This window comes from Stegastes partitus, unplaced genomic scaffold, assembly GCF_000690725.1.
Source record: "Stegastes partitus isolate 25-593 unplaced genomic scaffold, Stegastes_partitus-1.0.2 Scaffold1409, whole genome shotgun sequence".
Taxonomy (NCBI): domain Eukaryota; kingdom Metazoa; phylum Chordata; class Actinopteri; family Pomacentridae; genus Stegastes; species Stegastes partitus.
Window position 1 is genome coordinate 19,075 of NW_007579140.1, and position 25,174 is coordinate 44,248.

The 25,174-nt window shown below is 39.2% G+C and overlaps 1 protein-coding gene across 1 annotated transcript in view; it reads left to right on the forward strand.

Moving 5' to 3' along the window:
• Positions 1–7,312: 7,312 nt before the first annotated feature.
• The window catches only part of cfap46 (cilia and flagella associated protein 46), a 57,632-nt gene continuing 39,770 nt past the window's right edge, over positions 7,313–25,174 (forward strand). Inside the window, exons 1-17 of the mRNA XM_008299374.1 lie at positions 7,313–7,361; positions 7,445–7,566; positions 9,396–9,527; positions 9,850–9,914; positions 10,835–10,999; positions 11,710–11,833; positions 12,346–12,440; positions 13,347–13,502; positions 13,687–13,786; positions 14,189–14,287; positions 14,772–14,962; positions 17,517–17,742; positions 17,987–18,104; positions 21,191–21,320; positions 21,851–21,975; positions 22,239–22,354; positions 24,013–24,125. Of these exons, the coding sequence (XP_008297596.1) occupies positions 7,313–7,361; positions 7,445–7,566; positions 9,396–9,527; positions 9,850–9,914; positions 10,835–10,999; positions 11,710–11,833; positions 12,346–12,440; positions 13,347–13,502; positions 13,687–13,786; positions 14,189–14,287; positions 14,772–14,962; positions 17,517–17,742; positions 17,987–18,104; positions 21,191–21,320; positions 21,851–21,975; positions 22,239–22,354; positions 24,013–24,125 (2,126 nt within the window). The remainder of the gene's footprint in view (positions 7,362–7,444; positions 7,567–9,395; positions 9,528–9,849; positions 9,915–10,834; positions 11,000–11,709; positions 11,834–12,345; positions 12,441–13,346; positions 13,503–13,686; positions 13,787–14,188; positions 14,288–14,771; positions 14,963–17,516; positions 17,743–17,986; positions 18,105–21,190; positions 21,321–21,850; positions 21,976–22,238; positions 22,355–24,012; positions 24,126–25,174) is intronic.

Consider the following 25,174-nt stretch of genomic DNA (forward strand, 5'->3'; position numbering starts at 1 on the left):
TCTCCCCGTGCAGCGTGGGTTCTCTCCGGGTTCTCCAGCTTCCTCCCACAAGGTCTAAAAATATGTTGAGGTTAATTGGTGATTCTAAATTGTCTGTAGGTGTGAATGTGACTGTGCTTGGTTGTCTGTCTCTAAGTGTAGCCCTGTGATAGACTGGTGACCTGTCCAGGTGTCCCCTGCCTTCACCCTGAATCAGCTGGGATAGACTCCAGCCCCCCCGCGACCCTAATGAGGATTAAGCGGTGTATAGATGATGGATGGATGGATTTTTCTTATTTACACTTCAATTTCTGCCGAGTTGTAACAGTTACACATTCAGACCAGCCAATCTAAGTTAGAAAATAAAAGCACCAGCAAATGAAATACTTTTAAAATAAAAATGTTTTTTCTTCACCTGACAGTTAGCTCAACTTACTATAATATCAAGTTTCATTCATTCATGCTGGCTTAAGAAAAGGATTCCTGACTGTGACGTATCAAACTCAGTACACTCAGAAAAGTAACATATTGTGAGATTATTTCACCTGCATTTTTCACTATTTAACCTGGACAGAAGCCAGCAGCACAGGGCAGCAGCACATTGCTAATGCAGCACAACATCTCACAAGCTGGATGAGTTAAGAACATGTAGCCTATATAACTATGGGTACCAATTAGTGAATGTTAGTATGGTAACAAACTTAATTAAGATGGAAAACATGATAAGCATTGCAGATTAGCATTTAGCCCAAAGCACTGCTGTGCCTAAGTCTTAGTGATATTTCTCAGGGGTCTCTGGTAATGTGTGCAGTGGGGAAACGGTAGAGACCTGCTGGAAAAACACTTTTAATCCAGGCCAGTGTAAACCTTTGCACAAGTAGCAGATCATTTTAATGAGCTTTTCAAAGATACACCACATCTTACTCATAAAATATTGATAACATTTTCCTATTTTTGTATGAATTTCACAACAAATTTTATTTCTCATGCCAATGTGTGCTATATTTTAATAATAGCCTATTTTTAAAAAAAGTATTGCTCTCGATTGCAGTGCGCTCTGCTATCAAAGACTCAAGTGTTTCTTTAACACCGAGATAAATAGATCTCGCTTTTCAATCATAGATGAACTGTTCTGACGTGCAGCCCAAGACTTTTTTTTTTTTTTTATTTCTACATGCATCCAAATAGTGAGGTATACTTTAACTTGTGTGAATGTAGAGTTATTACCAGTGTTATTTAAGCTGATGTAACTACTGTTTGGCTGCTGCCATTCGTGTGTATGTGGGTTTCACATGTACAAAATGTTTAATTATTGACATCAATTTGAGAGTTGATCAATATTTTACTGGATCCTGCTGATTTACCATCTTAAGGATTGGCTGGCGTGTGGGGATTTTCAGTGATGTTCAAAGTTATGCAGTCAGGGGAGTAGACCATGCGTAATGAGTTTACTGCACACGGTGTCTTTGATTCTTTATGAATGAGAGACGCTTGTAAGTCTGCGTACCTTGATGATGATTAGATATGTAAATGCTTATTATCAAAAACACACCCACACTTAGGAGCTCTACATTTGATTTATGGCAGCGCAGCACAACACAATTTCAAAGTGGGGTAGTTTTTCCCAAAGTTTTTCCACATCAAATGTATTTTATCACGGCGCTGGGCGGAATAGTTTTGTTTTCAGTTCAACACAGTGTGAGATATCAAGCAGCTGCTGTAAACCTGGGGGGTATTCCGTCAATGCTGCTAATTAAATCTGTGCTTGACTCTGGGGAAACAAAACACAATCAGTTTGAATTAACATTGACTTTCATTTGAGGCTTAAACTGTTCCGTTAATGCAGCTTGGCCGTGTCAGGTCAATGTTAACTCAAGTCAGGCTTAAATAATCCTGCGTTATATACGTGGAATACATAAGGAGCCCAGAACTGAGGATTCTTTGTTGCAAAAAGAAGCCAGAGCTCTGCTGATGGAACGATATGAAGATTATAAAACAGTCTTCATCACCAAAAGGTGCAATACTAACGAAATTAGCCAGAGAGAGATGGCTTATCAACAAAAACTTGAATTACAAGATATACTAGGCCTACTTGTTGTTTAATTTTTTAAATACATGAATATTTAGATTACTATATACGGTAAGACTGTGGCTATATTGTGGCTTGATAAAAGTATGTTTTAAAAACATGGTGTAACTCAGGGGAATTAGCATAACTTCAATGGATTTACTGTTAATTAGCACAAATCAGTGAAGTGTTTGAAGCCTGACTGAACTTCAGTCCTTAATCAATATTCATTATTCTCTGTTACATCTCAGCAGCCAAAAAAAAAAATAAAAGAATGTGGCAACAAACAAAAATTAAGTAGAAAAACATTTTACAAAGCTGTAAGTAGCCTTTAATGAAATAGGACATTTATTTGTTAAAACTGTTGTTGATCTGGAGCCACCAAAGTAAAAGACGACTGCAGGATTAATAAAATGTGTGCAATATCAGTGTTTTTAAAATCCCTACTTTTTATTCATGGAAGAATTTGTGCAATATAATGTCCTTCTACGAACGGATCAGCACCGTGCAATATTACTATTTTCCACATTCACAAGACTTTGTACATTATCTGAATTTACACATAAAATTTAATCTGTATAATATCAACACTGCTTATGCAAATTTCTTGTTTATTTACTATTTTTCCACTGATGTCCCTAGATTTTTTTATTTTATTTTATTTTTTTTGCAATATCCTTTTGCTGCTGTAATTTCCCTGCTGTGGCTTATCTTATCTAAAGCCACAGGACCCAAAGCATCCACATCCCGGTGCCGGGCTCCACAGGAACAACCCCAGAGGTCCATGTCCACGTCCCAACACGTTAGAGCTGTTTTGGAGGCACAACGGGACCTGCACAGTGTCAGGCAGGTAGTTTTTTTTTTATGATGTGTCAGATCTGCCTTCTAAATCCCCCAGCTCATGATGCCCAAGGCTCACCTGACTCATGTGTGAGTAGCCCTTAGTTTGTAAAAACACTGAGCATCTCATGCAATTCTTGCTTTTACAACTGCAGTGTTGTTTTTTTTTCTGATTGCTTGGAAAGGGCACAAGTACGTGTGGGGCTCTAGATGAGGAGACTATTTCTGCAGTAGCCGGAATGCCAGAGGTAAGACCAAATGTGACATGTTTTGGATGTGTCATGACATAACCGGAACAAGTAATTCAGCGAGTAAGTAACTTCTCCTAGTGCCATTAACAAGAACTATACATAACCAGCTACTTTTTGACAAATCTTCTCTTCTCGGGGCGTCGGTTTGATTAACAAGCGCCGTCTGGTTATTGGCATTGAGAGTCAAACATCTGGCGTAGAGCACTGAAAGATGCAGTTGGCGATAAATGAACTGGGGAAGGATGCAAGTATGAAGTGGAACCCAGCACAAGGTCATGGCTTGGATTGTAGTTTTTTGTCGTCACAGCTTGAACAAAATGAATAAATAGCTTTTAAACAACCTTGACACACTTTTTTTCTCCGTTAAATTCTGAAATGAAACCTTTTGAATGATCTGAGAACAGTCCTCCTGGAGCAGTGATAGAGAATGAGTCTGCCATAGTTGGCTGCACTGCAAAAGGTAATAAAAATAAATAAAATGTAGGAGTGGAAATTCATGCTCAGTTGGAGAAAAAGTTGTGAATGTATGTTTCCAAACATGTAACTGATTTAAGGATGACAGAAACTTGACGGAGGTGTCTTTAGGGATTCCGTTTCTTGTGCGTAAACTCTCTCCAGATCAGCCCAGTTCAGCTGTGTTTACTGAGCAGGGAATCTTATGAGCCACAATACTGAAACAGAACTGTCTTATAATTTACCAAGACTTAATCAAAAATAAGGCAGGATTTTTTTTCTCTCCTGATGGAATAGGGCCCTGGATTGTATTTTGTTGCTCTTTTTCTCATTATGACTTCCAAGCACGTGAAATAAAAATAAATTTAAAACCGCTAACAAATCGCTTCTGACTCATCTTGTTTATCTGAATGCATGTTTGCACAATTAGCGTCCTGGGGAGAAACACGGGAGCTACAGCCTTTTGGGTTTTCGTTTCTATTCATGTCTGGAAACTGCTGGTGATGAATGTAATTTCTCTACTGGTTGTGCATTGTTTATCTTTGTTCTCCACCTTGGCGCGCGTCAGTGCCGCTGACGAGATTGTGTCATGTGGTTATATCCTCATTAAATGTGGCTGGTGTCTGTGCTCTGGTCCAAAGATAACTCACAGACACAGTCCATGGATCATCACTTAATGGCATTTCAATTTCCTTTCTCAATTTACAAGAGACCACGACCTAAACAGGCCACGTTTTAGCAAAACATTATTTATGATGGTGTGTAAACACAAGCTGAATGGAGCTAAAATCTGCTATTGAGCCCTAACTGGAGCTTAACATTTATTCATTGGATTGAACTTCAACTCTTCACTTCCTTAAATTAAATTCTGAAAAGAGTCCAGGCTTGTTATTCATGTAATCCAAGACAGTTAAGTCTTTCTTTGTGAATTTGAGCCATTCCTGGAGCCGCTCCAATGACAGTAAATTAAAGTCAGATATTGGAGTGAAAATGCCCTGGTTGCTTTTTTTCCCCTGAAATATTGGCATATGTCCTGTCTTATAACTGTTATTACTTTAATTTTAAAAAGGTCTTTTGGGTAGGCATTTCCACAGCCTGCCTTGACATTAAATATTGAAGCCTCGGTCCTCGTTTCTAGACTTTTACGAATGATTTTTGTTATTATTGTTGACAGATATTGGTTGAATGTAATGAGATTCTAGAAATGTATTATATTGCATAAATTCTAATTCACATGATTATACCGCACAAAGATTTGCAACAACAGGACAGGTGTATTGTTGTAGCACACTGGATGACAGCGTTCTAGGAACCTATTTATCATCATATAGCACCACCTGTGCTGGCCAGATTGCTTGGCTACTAACAGTCAGACCGTCCTGTACTAGGAACTGAATATACTGCTGACATACAACAAACTTATTGTGTACTTCAGATGTATTTTTAAAAAGTAGTTGAAGCATTTTGGTCTTAATATTTAAAGGTGCACTAGCAGTATAGGTACCAGAAGATAATGCACTGATGTTTGGAACCGGTGCACTATTACAAAGACCTTGCTGCATATTTATGAGATGTGTCTCGAATTTGAACCAAATCCCTTTCAGTGGCCCGTTCGCTGAGATTTTGTTTATCATCCCTCTGACATGTCCAGAATTTCAGCATATAGGGGCTCCTCTCTCTGCGACTTAAAGAATACAGTAAAACCCACATTCATTAGCAGCAGCACTGTATGTCATGACGCTTGCGAAACCTTAAACAAAACATAAAAGCACCAACTCCAACCATTAAGTAGGTCAAGTGACAGAGGAAAAATCTCTCCCAGAAAATAATTATATATTTCACACTTAAAGCCATTCCAAAGGGTGAATATTCTCTTTGTGTGTATTTTTAGACAGATCCCACGATGAACTGCTTAACAAATTTGCTTGAGGGCCACCGAGGAGCTATCTATGCCGCTTTGAAATACTGGCAGGTAATACATGATTCTGTCAATTAAATCTCCAGCTAGGAATCCCAAGTCCATTATAGGGGGAGCCGCAGCAGTTTGCCTTGCTCTGCTACTTTGTCCCCTGTCACATCAGAGGCACTATTTGGTTTGACCAAGTAAATTATATTTGCACACTGAGTGGCCTGATTTCTGATGATGCACTTTGAAGTTGAGACCACATTCATGAAGAGGTGTTTTTGTGTGTGTGTGTCTGTGTAAGAGAGATGAGTGATTTCTCTTTTTTTTTTTGATTTGCCATCTTGTCATTCTTTTATTTGTCTGTTTTTTTTAATTTAAAAATGTATTCTTGAACTATACATCCAACATGGGTATGTATGCCATAAGAACTGTATGGTTTTTATCTACTGCAGTGACAGTGGTTGAGCCTAAGGGTGGCCCGGGGTGATCATGGCCACCACGGACTTAAGTCTGGACAAACCACTCAACCAATAGTGAAGCGAGTTGGAGGGCTACACATGCACTCACAAAACTGAAATTTATCCATTAACTACATTTTTTTTGGTACAACTTTTGTGCAGAACTTTTTCTCCGTGGACTTCTCATACAGATGTATTGTGACAGCGCAGCAAACCCCCCATTCAACCACATACAATGAAATAGTTCTGAACAACTACAACATTTTTACACTGATTCTGTAGCAATTCAAAGACGGTGCATTATTATCATTAAAAAAAATGTATAGACAGTATGAATAGTGCACCTGTTTTTATATATAAATCAAGATTTATGTATGTTTTCATCTGTTAAAGTGTGCATGGTTTAGGTCAGGGGTGCCCGATCCTGGTCCTCGAGAGCCCCTATCCAGCATGGTTTAGATGTTTCCCACTTCCAACACACCTGATTCACATGATCAGGATCGTTATCAGGCTTCTGCAGAGCTTGATGATGATCATTTAAATCAGGTGTGTTGGAAGAGAGAAACATCTAAAACATGCTGGATAGGGGCTCTCGAGGACCAGGATTGGGCACCCCTGATTTAGGTTTTGGGTTTGAATTTAGTGGAAGCTATTGTACTGACTTCTTCTTCGTCTTCATTAAAGACTGCAGGGATGATTTCTGGAAACAAACAGCTGATTAATGTAAGACTGAACCTGCATCCAAAAGAAATACAAAAGACTGGATGGACACTGTGTGATGTCTCAGCTAGGTGGGTGTCCTGAGTGAAATAAGGACACTTTTTATCTTAGGGTTGACCACAAAGTTGTCTTCATTGATTTAATGAAAACAAAAACTCTTAATATTAACAAGACATTATGTGCCACTAGAGTGTGAGTAAAGGTCTAAATCTGACTCTGCAAATGTAACAGTCAGTTGTTTAATGTCTGACTACTAGTCAGAGTAAAATGATGAAGGTCGTTTATCAAGGCATTAACTTTTTAGTTTGAAACATTTTTGTCCCATTTGGCTTCCCATAGTACAAGCCTGGTTGACGGTTGCTTAGCAACACCTCCAAACTACAAACCGCGGATGGTTTTTCAGTTAAAAAGTCTCGCAAGTATCTCCTTGGGTTATTTATTAAAGAGACTACTAGTTCAGTAAGGTCTTTACAATGACACCGAAGTAACAAACGGTCGTGTAGTTTTTCTAATGGTTTAGCAGTTTTATTGACTAGCAGGTTACTCACACCTGCGCAGTTTTAATGGCTAACATTAGCATTAAATAGCTACCGTTTGCTGACACGTACACACGTATGCGAGTTAACTTTGACAGGACATGGAGCTGGATATTCGTCAGTACCTTGCCAAGGCAAAGGAGCACCAAGGTGTGTTGTGTAATTAGCTACAGTTGTTGAGAGTGTGGAGAGTTGTGAAGGTGTGCTGTGCTCACCGGGTTTGTGTCAAACAGACACCGGAGCTCTGCAGGCAGCCTACCGTTTGGTCCAGAACACGACAGCGGCTGGAGGCAGCAGAACAACTCCACGTATTTCCTCAGACTTGTACGTCGTTTGTGCGGAAGCAGCTCTACAGGTGATAACGGAGGAGGGGTGGTTCACTGTTGTAGTTCTTGCTGATGTGGAGTTTACTTAACCAGCATTTTGTCAGCGAAACCATTTTTAGATGCATCTGGATCGTGACTGGCTCATAATCAGTCGAGTCAAGGGTGAAGCAAAGAACAGGGGTGAGGGCAGGGGTGTCGAACTCCGGTCCTCGAGGGCCGCAATCCTGCATGTTTTAGATGTTTCTCTCTTCCAACACACCTGATTCACATGATCAGGATCGTTATCAGGCTTCTGCAGAGCTTGATGATGAGCTGATCTTTTGAATCAGGTGTGTTGGAAGAGGGAAACATCTAAAACTTGCAGGATTGTGGCCCTCGAGGACCGGAGTTCGACACCCCTGGGCTCGGGGACATGGGGTGTTTAAGACATTTGGTTTGCACTTAATGTTTTTATGAATGAACTGGTTTTGTCTGGTCCTTTACTAAACGACATTATTATAATTTTCCATTCTTATAACAGAGGGTTTTTCCAGTTCTTCTAAGAGATTTTAAATCAGATTTATATAATGCAATAAACATGATATTTAAAAATGCAGTAACCAGCTTCATACAGAATCATATGTAGACTTAAATTGAGGACAGCCACAGTGGGCCTAGACAGCCAGCGTCAGATGTTAAAATCCTCTGTAAGAAGGAGGGCAGGAAGAAAGCACATGCTCTGAACATACTTCCAGCGTTGCTGTGAAGAGTGTTTTTATGTCGTGAGGAGTTTGTGACTGCTGAGATGCCACATAAGACATAATGCTTCAAGCAGCCTCCACGAATAAAAGATCTGCAACTGGCTGAAAGATGTGAGGCTCATTTATAAGTAAATGCTTGGCACTGTGAAAACGTATAAGTACTTTCTTCTGTGGACCTTTGTGAATTTCTACTGACATTATTAAATTATGTCTTTGTAATTTAGAGACGACCTGTTGGGTTTGACCAGTGCTTTGTTGCTGATGGTATCTACAGATACTGATTGAAAGCATCAAGGTGATAAAAAAGCCTTTTCAGTGCTCCACTGCTGGAAAAGTCTTTATATAGATTTCATTTTGTCATTGTTTTTATACAGTTACTGTAGTTAGCTTAATCTAACTATTCTCCCAGCAGGGAATAGTAATGAATATTTACTAATGTAGACGGAGCTGTCCAAGGGCAAGGAAAACATATTTGAATAATGAAACACAGGGATACTCCATAATGTGATTTGTTCTTTCTTCTCTATATCATACAGCAGGTTTTCTGTGAAAATGCAGCTTGCCTTGAAGTGCCAGGCTTAAGTGAATACTGAATTAGTCCTCAACCACACCACAGCTACATTGCAATATTCTTCAATTTTCCAGAGAGGCATAAATATCCCGCTTGCGTGCAGACATTTTCTAAACACACTTATCCGTTGTTCATTGCTGTCAGGTTTCACTTATTTTCTGAGCCTCCTGCATGAGAATAAAAAGAAATACTTCATACACAATCATAGCACAATTAAAAGCTTAAAGTGTGCGGCTAAAACTATCTCCCATGACAGCACTGCAAGTTCTTGAATGAAAACCACCATGTGTGAATTTATTTGACAATTAACAGGAGACAGTAAGTATCACAGCACTAAGGGGGCAACACTAAGGGCACCAGCATGCAATTATGATAATTTTCTTGTCATGCATAAAAAAATGTGCATCTCACATACGTTAAACCATTTCTGAATAGTTTTAATAATGCATCAAACTCAGGAAACTACCGGTTACACAATCTAACTGCAAATGAGGTTTAAATATTTATTTTGTTTGGCCTTTGTGGCTCTCTTTCTCTGTGTTTTCAGTTGGGCTGTTTGGAGATAAGCGCAGCGTGTCTAAAGATGTACTTTGAAGGGAATCCGCCGGCTAATCAATTTTTGTGTCGAGCCTACCTCTGCCAGGGCCAGCTAAAGTCTCCGCCGGCCACTGGGAGTGTGGTGAGGACAGTAAATTGGACACATCTCCTCAAGGGCTTTGTGTGTGTTTCTGTGGCAGTGTGGTATGCACACAAAATTACTGTAGAGATACACTGTACTTACTTTCACTAAAAATGAAGCAGATGCCCTAACTTTACACGCACTAGTGGTTTGGCCTTTGTCTTTTCACTTTTTAGTGCAGCTTAAAGTCTTATTTTTATTTTTATTTTTTTTTATATATCAAACTACGGCCTCCTTTGAATATCCTATTTGTCTTCCCCTTTGTATGTTTCAATGATATGACAAGTTCTCATTTCCCCTTTTGCATTATTTTCTATTTTAGGAGGACTTTGAAGAGGCTGTGATGTGTTTTGTGAAAGCAATTGAAATTTCAAAGCATGACCCAAGGTATGCAACCTCTCAGCAGCGTGCTTGGCTTTGTTGTTACAGTGTCGAGAAAGTTGACCGTTTTATGCTGCGTACAGCTGATCATCTCTGATATTGTTTGGCAGTTGCCACTATAGTGCTAAAGTGCTCTTGTAAAAGATGTAATGAAAGTGAAATATCCCCCACAGGGAGTGTTTTTTTTTTTAAATATTTTTTTTTAGCTATGGTGGATTAGTTTCAGTCTGCTGCACAGAAATATTTAAAGAATTAGGGGTTTGATTTCCAAATAACATTGTTGAACTATAACATGATTTTCATGCCTCGCCCTGACCCCCTTATTCGCAAGTGGATCATATTCAGCATGTATTCTTCTTAATGTTAACCTTTGACTAAGTGTATCAGAGAGCAGGGTGAAAGGAGGGGTAAATTTAGCTGTAATAGGAAAAATCATGATTTATAAGTTCCCTTGTTATTTACTTTCAAAGATGTGCTTGGAGATAACCGGCTTAACCTTTGCAAGCAATCGGCACCAAGTGTCTTTGCTAATGAACTCATAACCTGTCAATAAAAGGGCTGGATGAGCAATCCTTAAATACCAAAGGGAATACATATCTTATGCCTCCAAGCCAGTCTAATGCACAGCACATTCTCTGGTGCATAAATTAGCAACACTTAAACAGTCTGCTCACACAGTTTTCTCTAGAACAGCGCTCTGAATTCATAATTTTCACTTATTTCACATATAGAAGCTTGAACAGGCCACTCTCCTGTGGTTCATTAGACTATTGTTAATCAGCACACATTTGCAGTTCACAGGACTTCTGCATATAGAGTTGACACTTGACCTGAATGGGGCTGAACTAAGAGATGAACTGTTTTGCATGTGTGTCATATAAATAATGCAGTGTGTGCTTTTTATGCATGTGATTTGTATTTCACAGATACCACTTTATGGTGTTCAATGCCTCAGTGCTGTACTTCCAGACAGTGCAACCTCTCTTGCAGCCAGGGCGATGCCTCCACCTGGTCCCCTCCCTCAAACAGGTGGTGCAAAGTCTGGAGGAGGTGGCAGACCAAGACCACAGCTGGAGGGCTGAACTCATGATGCAAGTGGCCCTGCTATGCTCTCTTACTCACCTTTCGTTAAAATGTCCGTTTCAGATTCCGTGCATTCTCTGCACGATACATAAAGATGACGCGCCGGGCTAATTAACCAGCAGTTCATTTATGACCACAGTTTTCTAGCTCCCCAGTTAATTAGTTGCCTTTTTATCTTGTATAGAGTGGAGAATCTGTTCTAATGTAAGCTGTTTAATCATGTTCTCCCTTGACACCTCAGGCCCAAGTGTTAGTTTTATCTTTGTTCAGTGAACAATTCTAGTACCACTCTTGTACAGTGTAATATCAGTCAAGGAGTATTAAAAAGATCAGGCACAGTGTGTCAGCCATGATCAGCATTCATCTAGGTAGGATAGAATGGCCAACAATCACGGTTTTCTCTCAAAACTTACAACAATGATTCCAGTGCATGTTCTGATATCAACAAAATACAAGAAACCCTGTTCAGTAGAATGCAGTGCAATTCTACAGCAACACAAAATCATATTGACCTTAGAGACACAGTGTCGACAACAGTGAGCATTACAAGCCTCATAAAGGAAAGCTATTATATTTGATTGTATCGGTATATTGATTACATTGTATGTACAGCAGCGACGTATAGTAATAAACAGGAAACTTGCTGTATAGGACTGTATAGACTATAAAACTCGCAACATGATCAATGTCTGTATGCCTGCTCTCTGTCTCTTTACAGGCACCTGGTCAAATGCCTTGTGGACTCTAGGAATGCTGAGGAGGCTAAAAGTTTTGCCAGAGTTACAGAAGAATTTATCAAGTCACACACTCCACATCTTTATCAACGACTCTTTATGTTACTGGTAAGCAGTATTTTGCATGTCAAAGTAGGTTTTTGGATTTACAGATTGTGATTATTAAGAAAAGCAGCCTCGTATTACTCTTTGTGGTGCATTTTTTTTAAACCAGGTGAGAGGTTTTTAGGATATTCAGGACTGAGAGCATTTCATCTTCCAGTGTTTCTGAAAATCGAAAAATCTGGAAATATTAAAATACATGATTTTTACTGGGTATTCTTAGTACATTTCAGACTAAGTAACTTGACAACAGTTAGTAAGCCAAACGTGATCCTTCATGACCAGATGACAGAAAGTCAAATTCACTGCATAGAAAACTAGACTTTTGACCAAAGTTTGAACACATTTCTAACCCGACCCTACAATACAATAGATCTATATCCTATTCTAACCTCAACAAATGGCTTTTCGTAGACTAGTTTTCATGCCATTCTTTGAGTTAAATTTGAAATACAGTATAGATTTTTGTGAATCATTTCAGGATCATAAAGTGTAACGTCGAACTTTTCCTTTCATAGGTACAACAAAAGCTGTCAGAGAGTGATGCCCTCATTGAAACAAGCAGGCAGTGCATTGCCTTAGAAGTCATTTACAAAATACAGGAATTCAAAAAGTAAGTTTCTGTGTTACGTTTACACAAAGTTTGTCCTTTTTTTTTTGTCTGCTTTGACGTAGCTGGATGAATTATTGTTTTTGTGCTGTCATGATGAAAGCACATTCCATCTATCTGCAGCTAAGATAAACAAGTTCTACTGTAGCTGTAGTTGTCCACAAAAAGAAGCCCTTGATCTGCTTTAATAGTGTTTGCTTTTCAATAGTTGTGCAGGCAAGACTGTGTTTAAAAGTGTGCTTTTGTGATTGATTGCATGTTTACTGTTTTTAGAAAACTTTTGCCAACAATAAAGGCAAGCTGAGTCATAAACTTTGTCAGTTTTGACCTTAGTAAGAGTTGTGTCACACCGAAGTTAGATTTTGTGCCACTTTTTCTGAAGTATTTTATTCAGGGTTTCTGCTTTTTTTATATATTTGCCAAGTTTTCTTAAGCTGTAGGACTTGCGGTGGGGTTTTGTTGTGGTGTTCTTGATCTTAAGTCTTTTATGCCTTCAGCTAACTTGAAAGCTCTGCAAACATTAAACCTGGGTCAATGGACCAGTGATTTACTGGTTTGCAGCTCAGCCTGTGGCTTCTCCTAGTGGGCAGGTTTATCTTGCGGATAGTATAGCACCATGTCTTCTGGTGGTGAACACTGTAGTACAATCCCAACCCCCACCCCTTTTCTGCAGGCATGTACTCAACATGTCAGAGCTCCTTTGGCTCTTCATTTGAGCTATAAACGTGGACAGCCTGATTCAGTCCGACCCAGCCATCGTCAGCACCATATAGGTTATTTTGCCTGAGGTTTATGCACTGTTTGGTGTGAGTATATTAGAGGGCGAATGCAAACACAGATGCATGCAGTCTTGGATGCACACATGTATGTACGTTAATGTACACAGACAGGTCTCTCTGTTGTTTGCAGCAGGCTGGAAGAAATAAATGAGGACAAACTGACAAAAGAGGATTCTACCAAGCTTGAGGAGATTTTCTATCTCCTGGTGGATTGTACCGAAGCACCCGCTACTCCTGTGAACTCTGGCCCTCCTCAGAGCCCAACACTCATCCTACCATCTGACAGGTCTGTGACCCAAAGTGTCCTGATCAAATCTCCTACGAGATTACTTTTGTTGCTCTCTGTCCTCTTCCTAAACCTCCCACTACCATAAACCCACATATGGATATCCCAAGGGCAGTACATAGCTCAGATTACTGTACTGAAGTGTTGTGAACTGTATAAATTATGTTTTATCTGGGATTTGCAGAGTTGCCTTCCTCCTGGAGTTGGCTCTGCTGGCCTTGCAAGCGAAGCATCAGAAAGTAGCTGCCGACTGTTTGAAAGAGCTAAAGTCGATGGGAGAGGCTGTGAGTGTCCGATATTCTCTTAAAACCTCAGGCGGTAGGAGCAGTAGCTGTAACTGTACATATTATAGAAACATGCAAATTTATGCATGGAGTTTGACATCCCCTTATAAGTAGGAACTTGACAATAGATGAGATTAATTAGCTGGGCTCAAGAGCTAAAGAGATTACTGCATTTTTACTTTCAGCAAAGTAGTACTACATTCTACTTTGCTGAAAGTATGTCTAAGTGTTTTTGGACTTTTTGCTTTTTGAGGGTATTACATGGAATGATAAAATATAATAATGATTAGCAGCAGTGCATGTACACGAGGTTTCGGTTGTTAAAAATGTGTAGATTTGTCATCCTATCCTCAGTGCACTACTGAACACTGACTCATATCACATGTGTATTTATCTTTCTAGAGTACTGGCCAACGCATAATAATGGAATGTGTCAACTGTGAAATCAGCCTCCTGAAGAAAGAGGCAACGATGAATGACTATTCCAAAGCCAGTGTGGAGGTACTCCATCATATACATGAAATATCAGCAATGTTTCTTCCACATGTTTTAAACAGTAAAGCTTGCACAAGCTTGATTAACTGTTTATAAGTGCTTATACTTTTTGTAATCATGTTACTTGTTTATGGGCAGAAATTCCGCTTCACTTGCAGAAGTGTCCCTGCCTTGAATGACCCACTAGTTCATTAAAAAATGCTACACGAGTTAGAGTTTCAGTAAAGGATTTGAATTATTATATAATCACCTTAAGACATTTTCTGGAGTTTTACTGTTCTAATAAAAATTACAAAAATCTTCAAGGAAGTAGGATCAAGCAATCATGTAATCTTATTTCATACCATACTGTGAAAACTGTCACATTAAAGAAATTGGCACATTAAACATATTCAGCCCAGTCTAGTCCAAGTATACTTGCCAAGTGATAGAAGTGTTGTGCTGTCATAGCTACAGGAGAGATACTCAATCTGTAGTTGTTATCCCACAGGCCCGACTGAAGGAGATCGGCAAGCTGGATCAGTGGCTGCAGACTGCAGTGAGAGAGGGGGACCCTCAGGCTGTGCAGGCAGTGTGTGCTACCCAGTGGAACTTCTGCCTGCCCCTCTTGCAGCACAGCATCAGGAAACGCATCAAAACACCTCTGCTCAGGGTGGCCCAAGCCCTGGAAGACATGCAAAGGTTTTTAACTTTTTCATGGAACATACACACAGGCAACAAATTAAAGGAAAAACCTGAACCCTTGACCCCATCAGTGAGGACATTTGATGGCTCTGTTATGTTGTCGGGGGCGTTTTGCTGACATGGTTTGGCTCTACTTGGGAAGGCTCACTGTAAATCAACACAAAGTTGTTCTGAGTTATCATGTGATGAAGCATTTCTATCCTGATGGGAGTGGTCTCCCACAGGATGACAATGCCTTCATCCATAGAGCCCAAGAGGTCAGGGAATAGTTTGAAGAGTGTGGTCATGTTGTGAGTCATGTTATGGCCTTTGCAGTCACCAGATCTCAACCCAACTGAACACCAACGGGAGATTTTTGAGCAACCTGGTAGACCACGCTTTTCAACACCGTTATCAATGAACCAATAAGGGAATATCTTTTAAAGAATGGTGTTTATTCCCTCCAGTAGAGTTCCAGAGAATTCTAGGATCAATGCCAAGGCACTTTGACATTGTTCTAGTGTTATGTGGTGACCAAAGATCTTACTGAGGCACTGTATGCTGGTTTTTCCTTTAATTTGTCACCTATCTCTGTGTGTGGCTATGTACTGTAGCTTAGTTTATAGAAATAAACTGAGTGGCCCAATTAAGCATTAAAATCCAAAGGAGCACTATTTTTAAAGACAGTTTATAGCATCCTATCAAATTATTTTACTAAGAGGCCTGATATATTTTTTTTATGTAATAGCTGTAATTTTTAATCGTGGTATCTTGGCTTTGGGGTTAATGCAGTAAAGTCCACACTCACCATTAAAATATTTTAATACATACACAGTAACAGTTACAGTGGGATCCAGAAGACTGAGATACTAAGAAACTGCATATTTTTTTGCATTTGTTTAAAAAAATAATAATTACAAATAATATTTGTGGTTTAAAAAATTAGAGTGAAAAGTTAATTATCTGATAAATGTCAGAATATTATGTTATTTGTTTGCTCTCCTTTGTCTTAAATGACAGCATCTTTCAAGCTGCATGAGCTCCACAAGTTTGTCCAAACCTCATAACCCACATTATCCCAGCGTGATCTGACAATGTTCCAAAGAGCTTCCTATCATGAATGTTTGTGTTTCTCAGGATTTTAACTGCCCCATAAATGTTCATTGTGAGCTCAGGGTGACTGTCCAGGAAAGTTCATGAGGGTCAGCACCACTTAGTCTTCTCTGGTTATCAATTATTAGGTTATCAATTAGTTCAATCAATTATTAGTTCTTTAAACTTTAAATGGCACTCCATTCCTCAGATGGAAGAATGGAGTGCCATTTCTCCTTTGTAAAGGTGGTATTGATTTGGTTGAAGTGTCTATTGTCAGAGTAGCAAAACACCCCCAGACTTGGGTATTCTAAGCACTATTCTCATTCCATCCTCTTGGTCTCCTTACATAAGTGCTCCTGTTACTGCCACTAATTTCTTGGATTCATTGCTAATTAGGACTTTTTTTTTTTTTTCATCATCCACTTTGAAATGCTGCTATGTCTTAGCCCACCCCAAGCGTTTGGCCTTGTTTTTCCTCCTGAGAAATGGTTTAGAGACGCTTTTCGTCCTCTGAGACACTAGACAGCCTTCTTTTGACAGTTCTTGAGTGAAGTCTTTATTTAGCAAATTCTGCATCTGTGATGAAGTTGCTTTTCTATCTCCCAGTGAACAAAGCTTGATGTATTGATCTACTGATGGTGTGCTCACTTTTGGTCTGCCTGATCCTGCTTTTGATACAACTGATCTAGTTTCCACAAAGTGTTTTAGAGTGCCATGCACTGCCGCTTTAGAAAACTCAGTCAAGTTGTGATTTGGCGCTGAGAAAGCCCCTCTGTGGAGTAAGTATTTGACTTCCGACATTTTCACTTAGCTCTGATGCAGTGTTTCATACAATCACAATACTTGGTAATCAATATTTCCCCTGGAAAGTTGAGGCAAAGCCATGGTCTAACCGGTGAATAGTGTCTATAAGTTGATTTATGTGAACTTGCCTCTGACAAGTTGATCAAATCCACCGGAGTGAACAATGGATGCTGCTTCAAGGCAAGGATAGAATTAAATTAAGAGAAGTAAACATGGTCAATGCCTAGAAGTAGTACAAATCTTACATTATTGTATCTATCTATAAGTTGTGTTTGTTTATTTTACATACCAGAGCTTGTATTTTGATGTTTCCAGGATTGATTCTAGGTTTAAATGAAAATATGACAGATCTCACTGTACATTTTACAGTGACTATTTTGAAGCTTTGCAGAAAATAGTTTTTCAAAAGTGCAATATTTATGTGCATTTTGCATTTGCATTAAGAAGGCTATTATAATGTTTTTTGGTAAGAAGCAGTAACATTTTTCTGTTTCTTTCACTGTAGCCATTAGTGACTATTACTGACAACGAATGTGTAGGTATTTTATGAGATGATATATATATAAATATAATTAATATCATCCGTTTTTTTTAAATCTAGCAGACCTACAGATTGTTATACAATCACAATGTATTAGTTCATACTGGAAGTGTCTGTGTGTTATTTTTACAGTATGTTGCTGGAGATGCGCTGTCAAGTCCACTCAGAGCTGGCAGCAATTGAAGAGGAGGAGGGGCGCCTTGAGGCTTCTTTGACTCACCTTCAGAAAGCCATGCTGTTGGATAACGGGACACAACAAGAACGCCTGTCGTCAGCTTTTCGCCTCCTGCAGCTAAGACGGACGCTCTACCAGACACCTCCCCGGACTAAGGATAAAGCCGCCATGCTTATGCAGCAGGTTTTCTTCCCACTTTTCAGACGATGTAACATTACACGGTGTAACGGCTCATGTACAACTGCGGAGGACATGAATTTTCTGTAAAAACAATCAATCACTAGCAATCACAGATGAAAGCAGATTCACCTATCTCCCAAAACTCAATTGTTGCAGCTTAAATGAGACAAGAATAAGTGTATGTGACATGCCAAATGAAATAACTTAAATTGTATTTAATACAATAACCCTTCAATGTCTTTTTCAGGTCAGAGATATGCAGCCCCAAGACCAGACAGATAGTCGTCCTGTTCTGGTTGCTGCAGGTCTCCTTTTGGCCCCTGACGATTTTCAGATGGTGCTGGATGCAGACGACACCTCAAAAAGTACACATTTCTCTTCCTCATGTTCACTTTACACTAAAATACACTGACAGGTGCTTATCCTATGTCTGGTTAGCAGGAAGATCTTCTTTTGAAGAAATAGCTTGACATCCAGATTAATTAAGCTTCTTTTATATTCACCAGGAATCATAAATTCCATTAAAGCTTCATAAATGGACAAGTTACTGACCTGGAGGGCAGTTAAACTCTTATTAGAAGTGCGTTCTACCTGTGATCAAGTGCACCTTTCTTCTTTATGCATACATAATACATTTTCAGGTCCCACATGGTGCTTCATTTCAGCAAATTAATTTTGTCTTTCAATTTTTCAACTCAAAGATGGTTCATCTTGCCATGACTGTATGAACCCTGGTTTTAGCCCTGCTTGTTTTAAAGTTATTGTCATTTTAAATGCGATTGAGTTGCTGCTGTTCCCGTCCCCTTCAGTAAGCACACTCTCTCTGCATCTGCTGTGTTCGGTGATTGAGAAAGTGAAGCAAAACCGCGCAGCAGCTGACGTAGATGAAAGTGCATGAGACTAACTTTCTCTCTAAATGATCGTTTTACATGTAAATTTGGCCAAATTCCCTCCATAGCCATTGTCAGGCAACATTGCGGTTATAAAATCAGTACTTTAGCAGTGCAAAGCGACAGCTTGGAAATGTCTCTGCTGGTTACGTGCAGTCTTAATGGGCTGTGTTTCAGCCAATGTTTCATATTTCTTCCGTTGTCTGACAGCAGAAACTGAAAAATATGCAAATGAGAGCAGGTTTATTGGGAATTTAGGTGTTTTAAAATGCAGTATATGGAAGCACTTAGAGCAACAGAGAAGTAAACAGATATAAACAGCAGCTGTAATTTAAAAACACAGAAACCCATTGGCGTCAAATTGATCTTAAAGTTTCCACCATTTCTGATTGCCCCTCGACACTGCAGTCATCACAGAGCTCTGCCCTGTGGACATATGATCAGAGTTAATGATAACGTTAGTTACACTGCTTGTTGAATTGTTGTAGGGAAATTTCCATCCAAATAAAAGTAAGGTATTTGCTCTTCAGTTCCTCAGGTGCTACTAAGAGACTCCAGCAGCCAACAGTAGAACATTTGGTGCACTTTGCTCATAGGTGAGACATTGTGGACTTAGCAGTATTGGCTGTAGCGAGTACATAAACCTTACAACTGCGAGATAGCTGCTCATTCTGAATGGCAAGCAGCAGACTGTGAGGCAGCTGGAATATGTTCATTTTTAGCTCAACTGCTATTGGTTGCCCAATTTCTATAAGATAAAAAATGTTGCTAACTTGTAAAGCTAGAAGACTGTCTGTGTCAGAGACGGCCACAGGAATTGTAGGAATGAGCCTCTTCATCTTTTCACATTTTATTTCACAACTCCACTTTTCTAAAGCATACCAGGGCAAAAAAATAAAAAAATAAAAATGTCCACCATATGTGATCTTTAAGGGAAGGAATAAGACAATATAAGGATTCAACCATTTGGTTAAATCGAACCATGTGAAGACAATGTGGTGCTTTGTATTCATTTGACTTGAAGTTAAACTGTAGAATACCTTCAGGCTGGTCGTTTTGGTCTTTTTATAAGGCATTTGCTGTGAGTATTTTGTCCATTCTTTACCTGCTCTGGTCTGCACTTCTGCTTAAGTGGCTGTTTTGTTCCACTCTGCTCTCTCTCTTGTCTCCCTCTTAACTTTCTGTAGGCTTGTTGTGGTGGCTTTTGTACACTGACTGCATTTTTGTATTTTCTTTGAAGTTCATTTAATTAGCCCTGTTGCATGAAGAACATAAAACGGCCTACAGACCAGGAGACATTATAAATTATGAAACAATCAAACATTTATCGTAGCTTTTAAACTGCGGCGTACCTGAATGTTCCAAAGCAGCATGACTTTCTAAGCTTGGTGAGCTCAGACAGATCTGACTGATCTGTGCTGACTGAGCCCTTCTTTACTTGCACCTGGACGACGATCGATTGTTTATGTTCTATAATTCGGTGCTGCCTTCGTAAAGCAGGCACTCATTACACTCAGACTGAGTGCAAATTGAATGAACATCGCAAACCAACGTCAGTGTGCTGTTTTTGGTAAATTTGTAACTTCGGTCACCCCATGTGGCTCGAAATACTTTAAGTGAGAAACTTTGTTGCTAGGTTGTGTGAAATATTTCTGAGAAACTACATTTAGTGTGTTCTAGTGTTGCTCACAGTGAAGCCCAATCGACTGTGTTCACTAGATCAGGGAGCAGAAGGGCCGGAGCTTGGGGAGAGCCTTTGATCTCGCACTCCTTCCAGGCTCCTTGGTCCATAGCATCAAATGAACATTCAGCAATCTTAATGACCCAGGGAAGAACTCGCCTCTGACAGCTAGTCAAAGGGCTTCTACTGCAGGCATTGGTTAAAAGCTTTGGTCTCTCGAGGCACCTCTTGTTTTTGTCCATGAACCTCAAGTATTCCTTAAACGAAGACACTTAATCATTGTGTTCTGAGCTTCAAAGCCTGCACACAAAGTAACCCTTGAGACTAGAAGAATTAATTAATTGCGGTTTGCATTGTTGCTGAAGTTTTGCATCGTTCCTCAGATGTTCATCAATGAGAGGTGTGTGCATGAGAGTGTGCATATTTAAACTTTCAGGTTGAGCACACAGGCACTGAAGCATTTTGCGTCTCCACTTACTGTCACAGACCTCTATTCATAATTCAGTCCACACAAAAAGTGCTTGAATACTCCAGATGCTGCAGATGGGTTTCAATAAAAATCTGGAATATGTTTCTGTCTAATAAGATTAAATTCTAGTCAGAGACATCCCTGCAGTGGCATCGTAAATAAGTCATTTTCTCTTGTATCCCCATGGTTGTGGAGGATACAACTAATAATTGTGTAACTTCCACAAAAGGATAACATTCTCACTTTGCATATGCTCTATAACTCTCCAAAAACCATTTAGGCCTAATAAATTGCCCATTCAAATTACTTAATCTTGGACTTGTATCAATTCATTATTTATAGAAAATGCAAAAGCTTTTCCTATCTGAATAGAATTTAACTTATGCATGCAGTTCTCAAACAATTGTCTAGTCCCCGTAGGCAGTCTTGGAGCTGGACCAGTTGCTCACCTCGCTGCTAAGGCTCAGCATCACTCCACATCAGTAGAGAAGGTGAATGGACATCTGGCCAGACAAGGCAATGACACAGACGACACAGAGAGGTGGGTGTTTGTGCATTTACATGTATTAATTGTCCCTTTACATGTATATGAACGTAAGTCTTCCTCTCTGTCTTCTTGTCATTTTAAAGTCTTTTTAGTTGTCACACTTCCTGGAAGCCCAGTTGGAAAATTGCCTATATAACCAGACTTTTACGGCTTGTTGAATTTATTACTCCTTGCTTTTACTGAACATTACATAGTAATGAATGTTTGATCTATTGTTCCTCTCTGCAGTTAAAGCTGTTGTGTGACTACAGGAGTCTGCACCCTTCCATTACGTCTTCTTATTCACAGTGCATAGTTGATTTCTCCATGTCTGGCCCTGTCATTACTGTTAAAACGTGTGCACATCAGAAATGACAGGCTTAATAATCAGAAGAGGGCTGTGCCATCAGGACTTGAGAGCAAAATTGTATTATTCATCAACCTGCAAACAATTTTAGATCATATACAATGTGTGATTATGCCCTTGCCCCGACCTCCACCGTCTAAAAAGAAATCAAGTTTTCTTTATTTCCTCCCTGTTTCAGAGTGAAGTTGTGGGCACTATTAGCAAAGACAGCCAGGAAACAGGAAGTTTGGGATGTGTGCCGAGCTGCTTGTCGATTCTGTCTGCTTTACGATGATGGAAGATGGAAGCTTTCCAAGACTGACAGTAAGATGATGAATAATCCTGAGACTGACTGTAAAATAACATAAATTCTCCTCAAGCCTCAATGGAAGAATATTCTCATTTCACTGCACACGTGTAAATCAGATTCAAAATAATATCACGGATCTGATGTGCACTTGTTATAATGTGGTTGTAAGTATTCTGACAAAAAACCAAGCTGACAGGAAGCAATACTTGTAATAGTTGTAGCAGTAGTACATGTCATGCTGCTAAATAATGAGACGGATTTTCTGATTTCCCTCCAGCATGCAGCCGTTCAGAGGAAGAGAGCAGAATGGAACGTCCTCACAGCTACAGTGGAAGTCAAACCTGTGTGCAATTGTTGCGCCTTTTAGCTGAAATTTGCTTCATCAGTGCTGAGGTATGTTCTTCCTAACTCAGACCTCCAGGCTAACATATTAGCAGTTATGTTCCAACAGCTTTAATGAACTACAACAAGTTTCACATCATTCCTACTGTATACAGACAAAATAGCACAACAAGAATAGAATATGAAGCTAAGACTTTGTACTGTAATGTCATCAAATTGCATTTTTGGTACCTGTCAGGGCTTACTGTTGATAATGTAGTCAGGTGCTCAGGATACCAGGGCAGTGAATGGGTGCCCAATGGTCAGTAGACTGCAGCTAAGGCACACCCTAAAAACAATCAAAGATAAAAAATAAATAAATAAATTTTTAAAAACTGCTTTAGTTTCTTTAATAAGCATTTACACTTTTTTTTATTTATGCACAAAGGAATTCTTACCAATAATGTCATGACACAGATGACAAGTTTATATACAGCAACATTTTTGGTATGGTCTCAAACAGTTTATCAACCTTAATCAAACATCCAAGCGTTTTCTTCCACTTAATTAAAGTTAAATCCCATCATGTCAGCACGATTATTACAGGGAGCTCTCAGTTTACGTCGGTGGCTGACATAACAGGACATATCAGGGCACAACACAGACAGCAGTGTCATCATCTCTTGGCTTGTAATTCCAGCATCATCTGCCCTTGAAAGGGTATTGTGCATGCAGTATATTAAACACGGAGGTTGAGTAGATTCATTTTCCCGATGTACATCCCGTACAATGACTTGTGAACTTTCCACTGATACAAACAGGCTTTTCTGGTTTTGATTATGAAATGGGGCTACACTCTTTATTTTCTTCTACAGGAGTGACACAAAATCCTTCACCTGTCTTGTTTTTCATTGTGACCCTTTTCCATTATGGATGTAAATGTACATATTTTACCAAGCACAGTGCAAAGGCTGGATTTACATTTTCTGGTCACACAGGTTTTTATTTAAAGTTGATGTGGATTCTGATTTTTTAGTCATGAGGTATGGTTACACATGGGTACACTGTTTGGAATATTTATATATTTGATTTTTTTTAGCTTGAAATCTTGTTTTGGAATATAACTTTAGGAACTAACATGGTGGGATTTTTAACAAGCCCCTGAGGTAGATGTTGATTGGTCTGAGTCAGAGATTGTTGTTCTTGCCTTATGAGCTTGTCTTATTGTGTAATCCCTCTTCTCATCAAGCCTGCAGCTTCAAGTCTTTATTAAGTCTATAGAGATGTTAACTTGACAGCACTTTGAAGAAAATGGAGACAGCTATCCGCAGCAACGACATGACCTTGCCAAAACTGGCGCATACTGTAGCCTCTGCTGTTGCTCCTCTCATTTATCGTTCTCTTTGTTCTATGACACAAGGATTTTTTTTCTTTTTTTTGAGATCTGGATGACAATTCATTAACTTAAAAGATACATTCCTCTTTTTTTTTGATGATGAAGACCAGTTCCTCTTTTCTTACCTGAGTTGTCCACTACTGAAGTAAAATACTCAACAGTCATTTCTCTTTTCTTTGATCTGTACAGCTAAGCTTTAACACTTCCAGAGGAGGTGTCATTCCCATAGTGGGAGGTCTTCTTTTCTCCCTTTCTTATGAAGTTGTGAAAACAGTAAGTCACCTTTAATATCATCTTTCGAAGCTGAGAAATGAACGTAATCTGTCTTGTTCAGGCCACCGTCCAGAAGCTGCTAACAGAGGGGCTGCAGCTGAACAGCCCTGCTGTCCCCCCACAGGAGAGACGGGTCATTGTGTCTGAAGAAGATCCACACTGGATTATTTACAGGTAAAAGCACAATACACACCACATGCCAGTGTTACAAAACTTGAATATTTTGCCTGTTTTTAAAAAAAATATATATCTACTGTCTGTTTCTTCTTGATAATTTCCATGCAAAATTGAAGATATTTTCTTTTAATTTTAAGTCAAAAGTTCTATCAGTAAACGCTTTTACATTATGCATGACCATAATTAACAACTGAATAATTTATGTTCCATTTATAATTATTAACACGGTAGAAGCTGTGGCAGATTAGAGTCTATTATTCCACACCAAAATGTAACCCTTAGTCAGAGTGACTCCTTTATTTGGCTGATGAGCGATTCTTTTAAGGTGAATACATTTGCATAACTTGTCCGAATAATGAGCCGTGGCAGCGGTGACAGTCTCTATATCTACAAACTAATACGTAAAACAGGTTTAGTTTCCTTATCTCTTAATCCAAAACTTCATACCAGTGCTGAAATCATTCTTACACCAATTATGTGGTATTAAATAAGGCTTCAAACATTTGCTGTGATGTTATCTTTGTCAAATACCTAGATGTTGCAGATGTATGCCACCAAGGATCAAGCATTACTTGAAATGTGCTTTTCCCACCTCCTCAAGCCTTTTACAGCAGATCAGAGTCACAGTGGTCAGGGTGGTTATCTTGCTGGAGATAAATAGAGTCTCCAGTAAATTAATCATTTTTGTCTGTTTATGTTTTTTCTTGTCTCCCTCGGTTGTATGAGAGCAAACAGGAGTCTTAACAGCCTGTTTTCTGTACTGACCTGACAAGGCCTGACACATGACATTCAGGCAGTGCAATTACTTACGCTTTGCCTGAAATGTGCTTCAAATTTTCCTCTGGCACATTGCAACACAGTGATGGCTGAAAGCTATTACTGTCCAGGTGCTCAAACAAATTTCTGATGAATACTGCATTAAATCTAATTTATTTGACATTAACTCTCATTTGCGCTTGTAGAAAAGCATCCTGCTTGTATTCAGCAAAAAAAAAGAGAAAAAATTCGCATAGAAACATGAAACTTTTTAAAAATTCATGACCTTT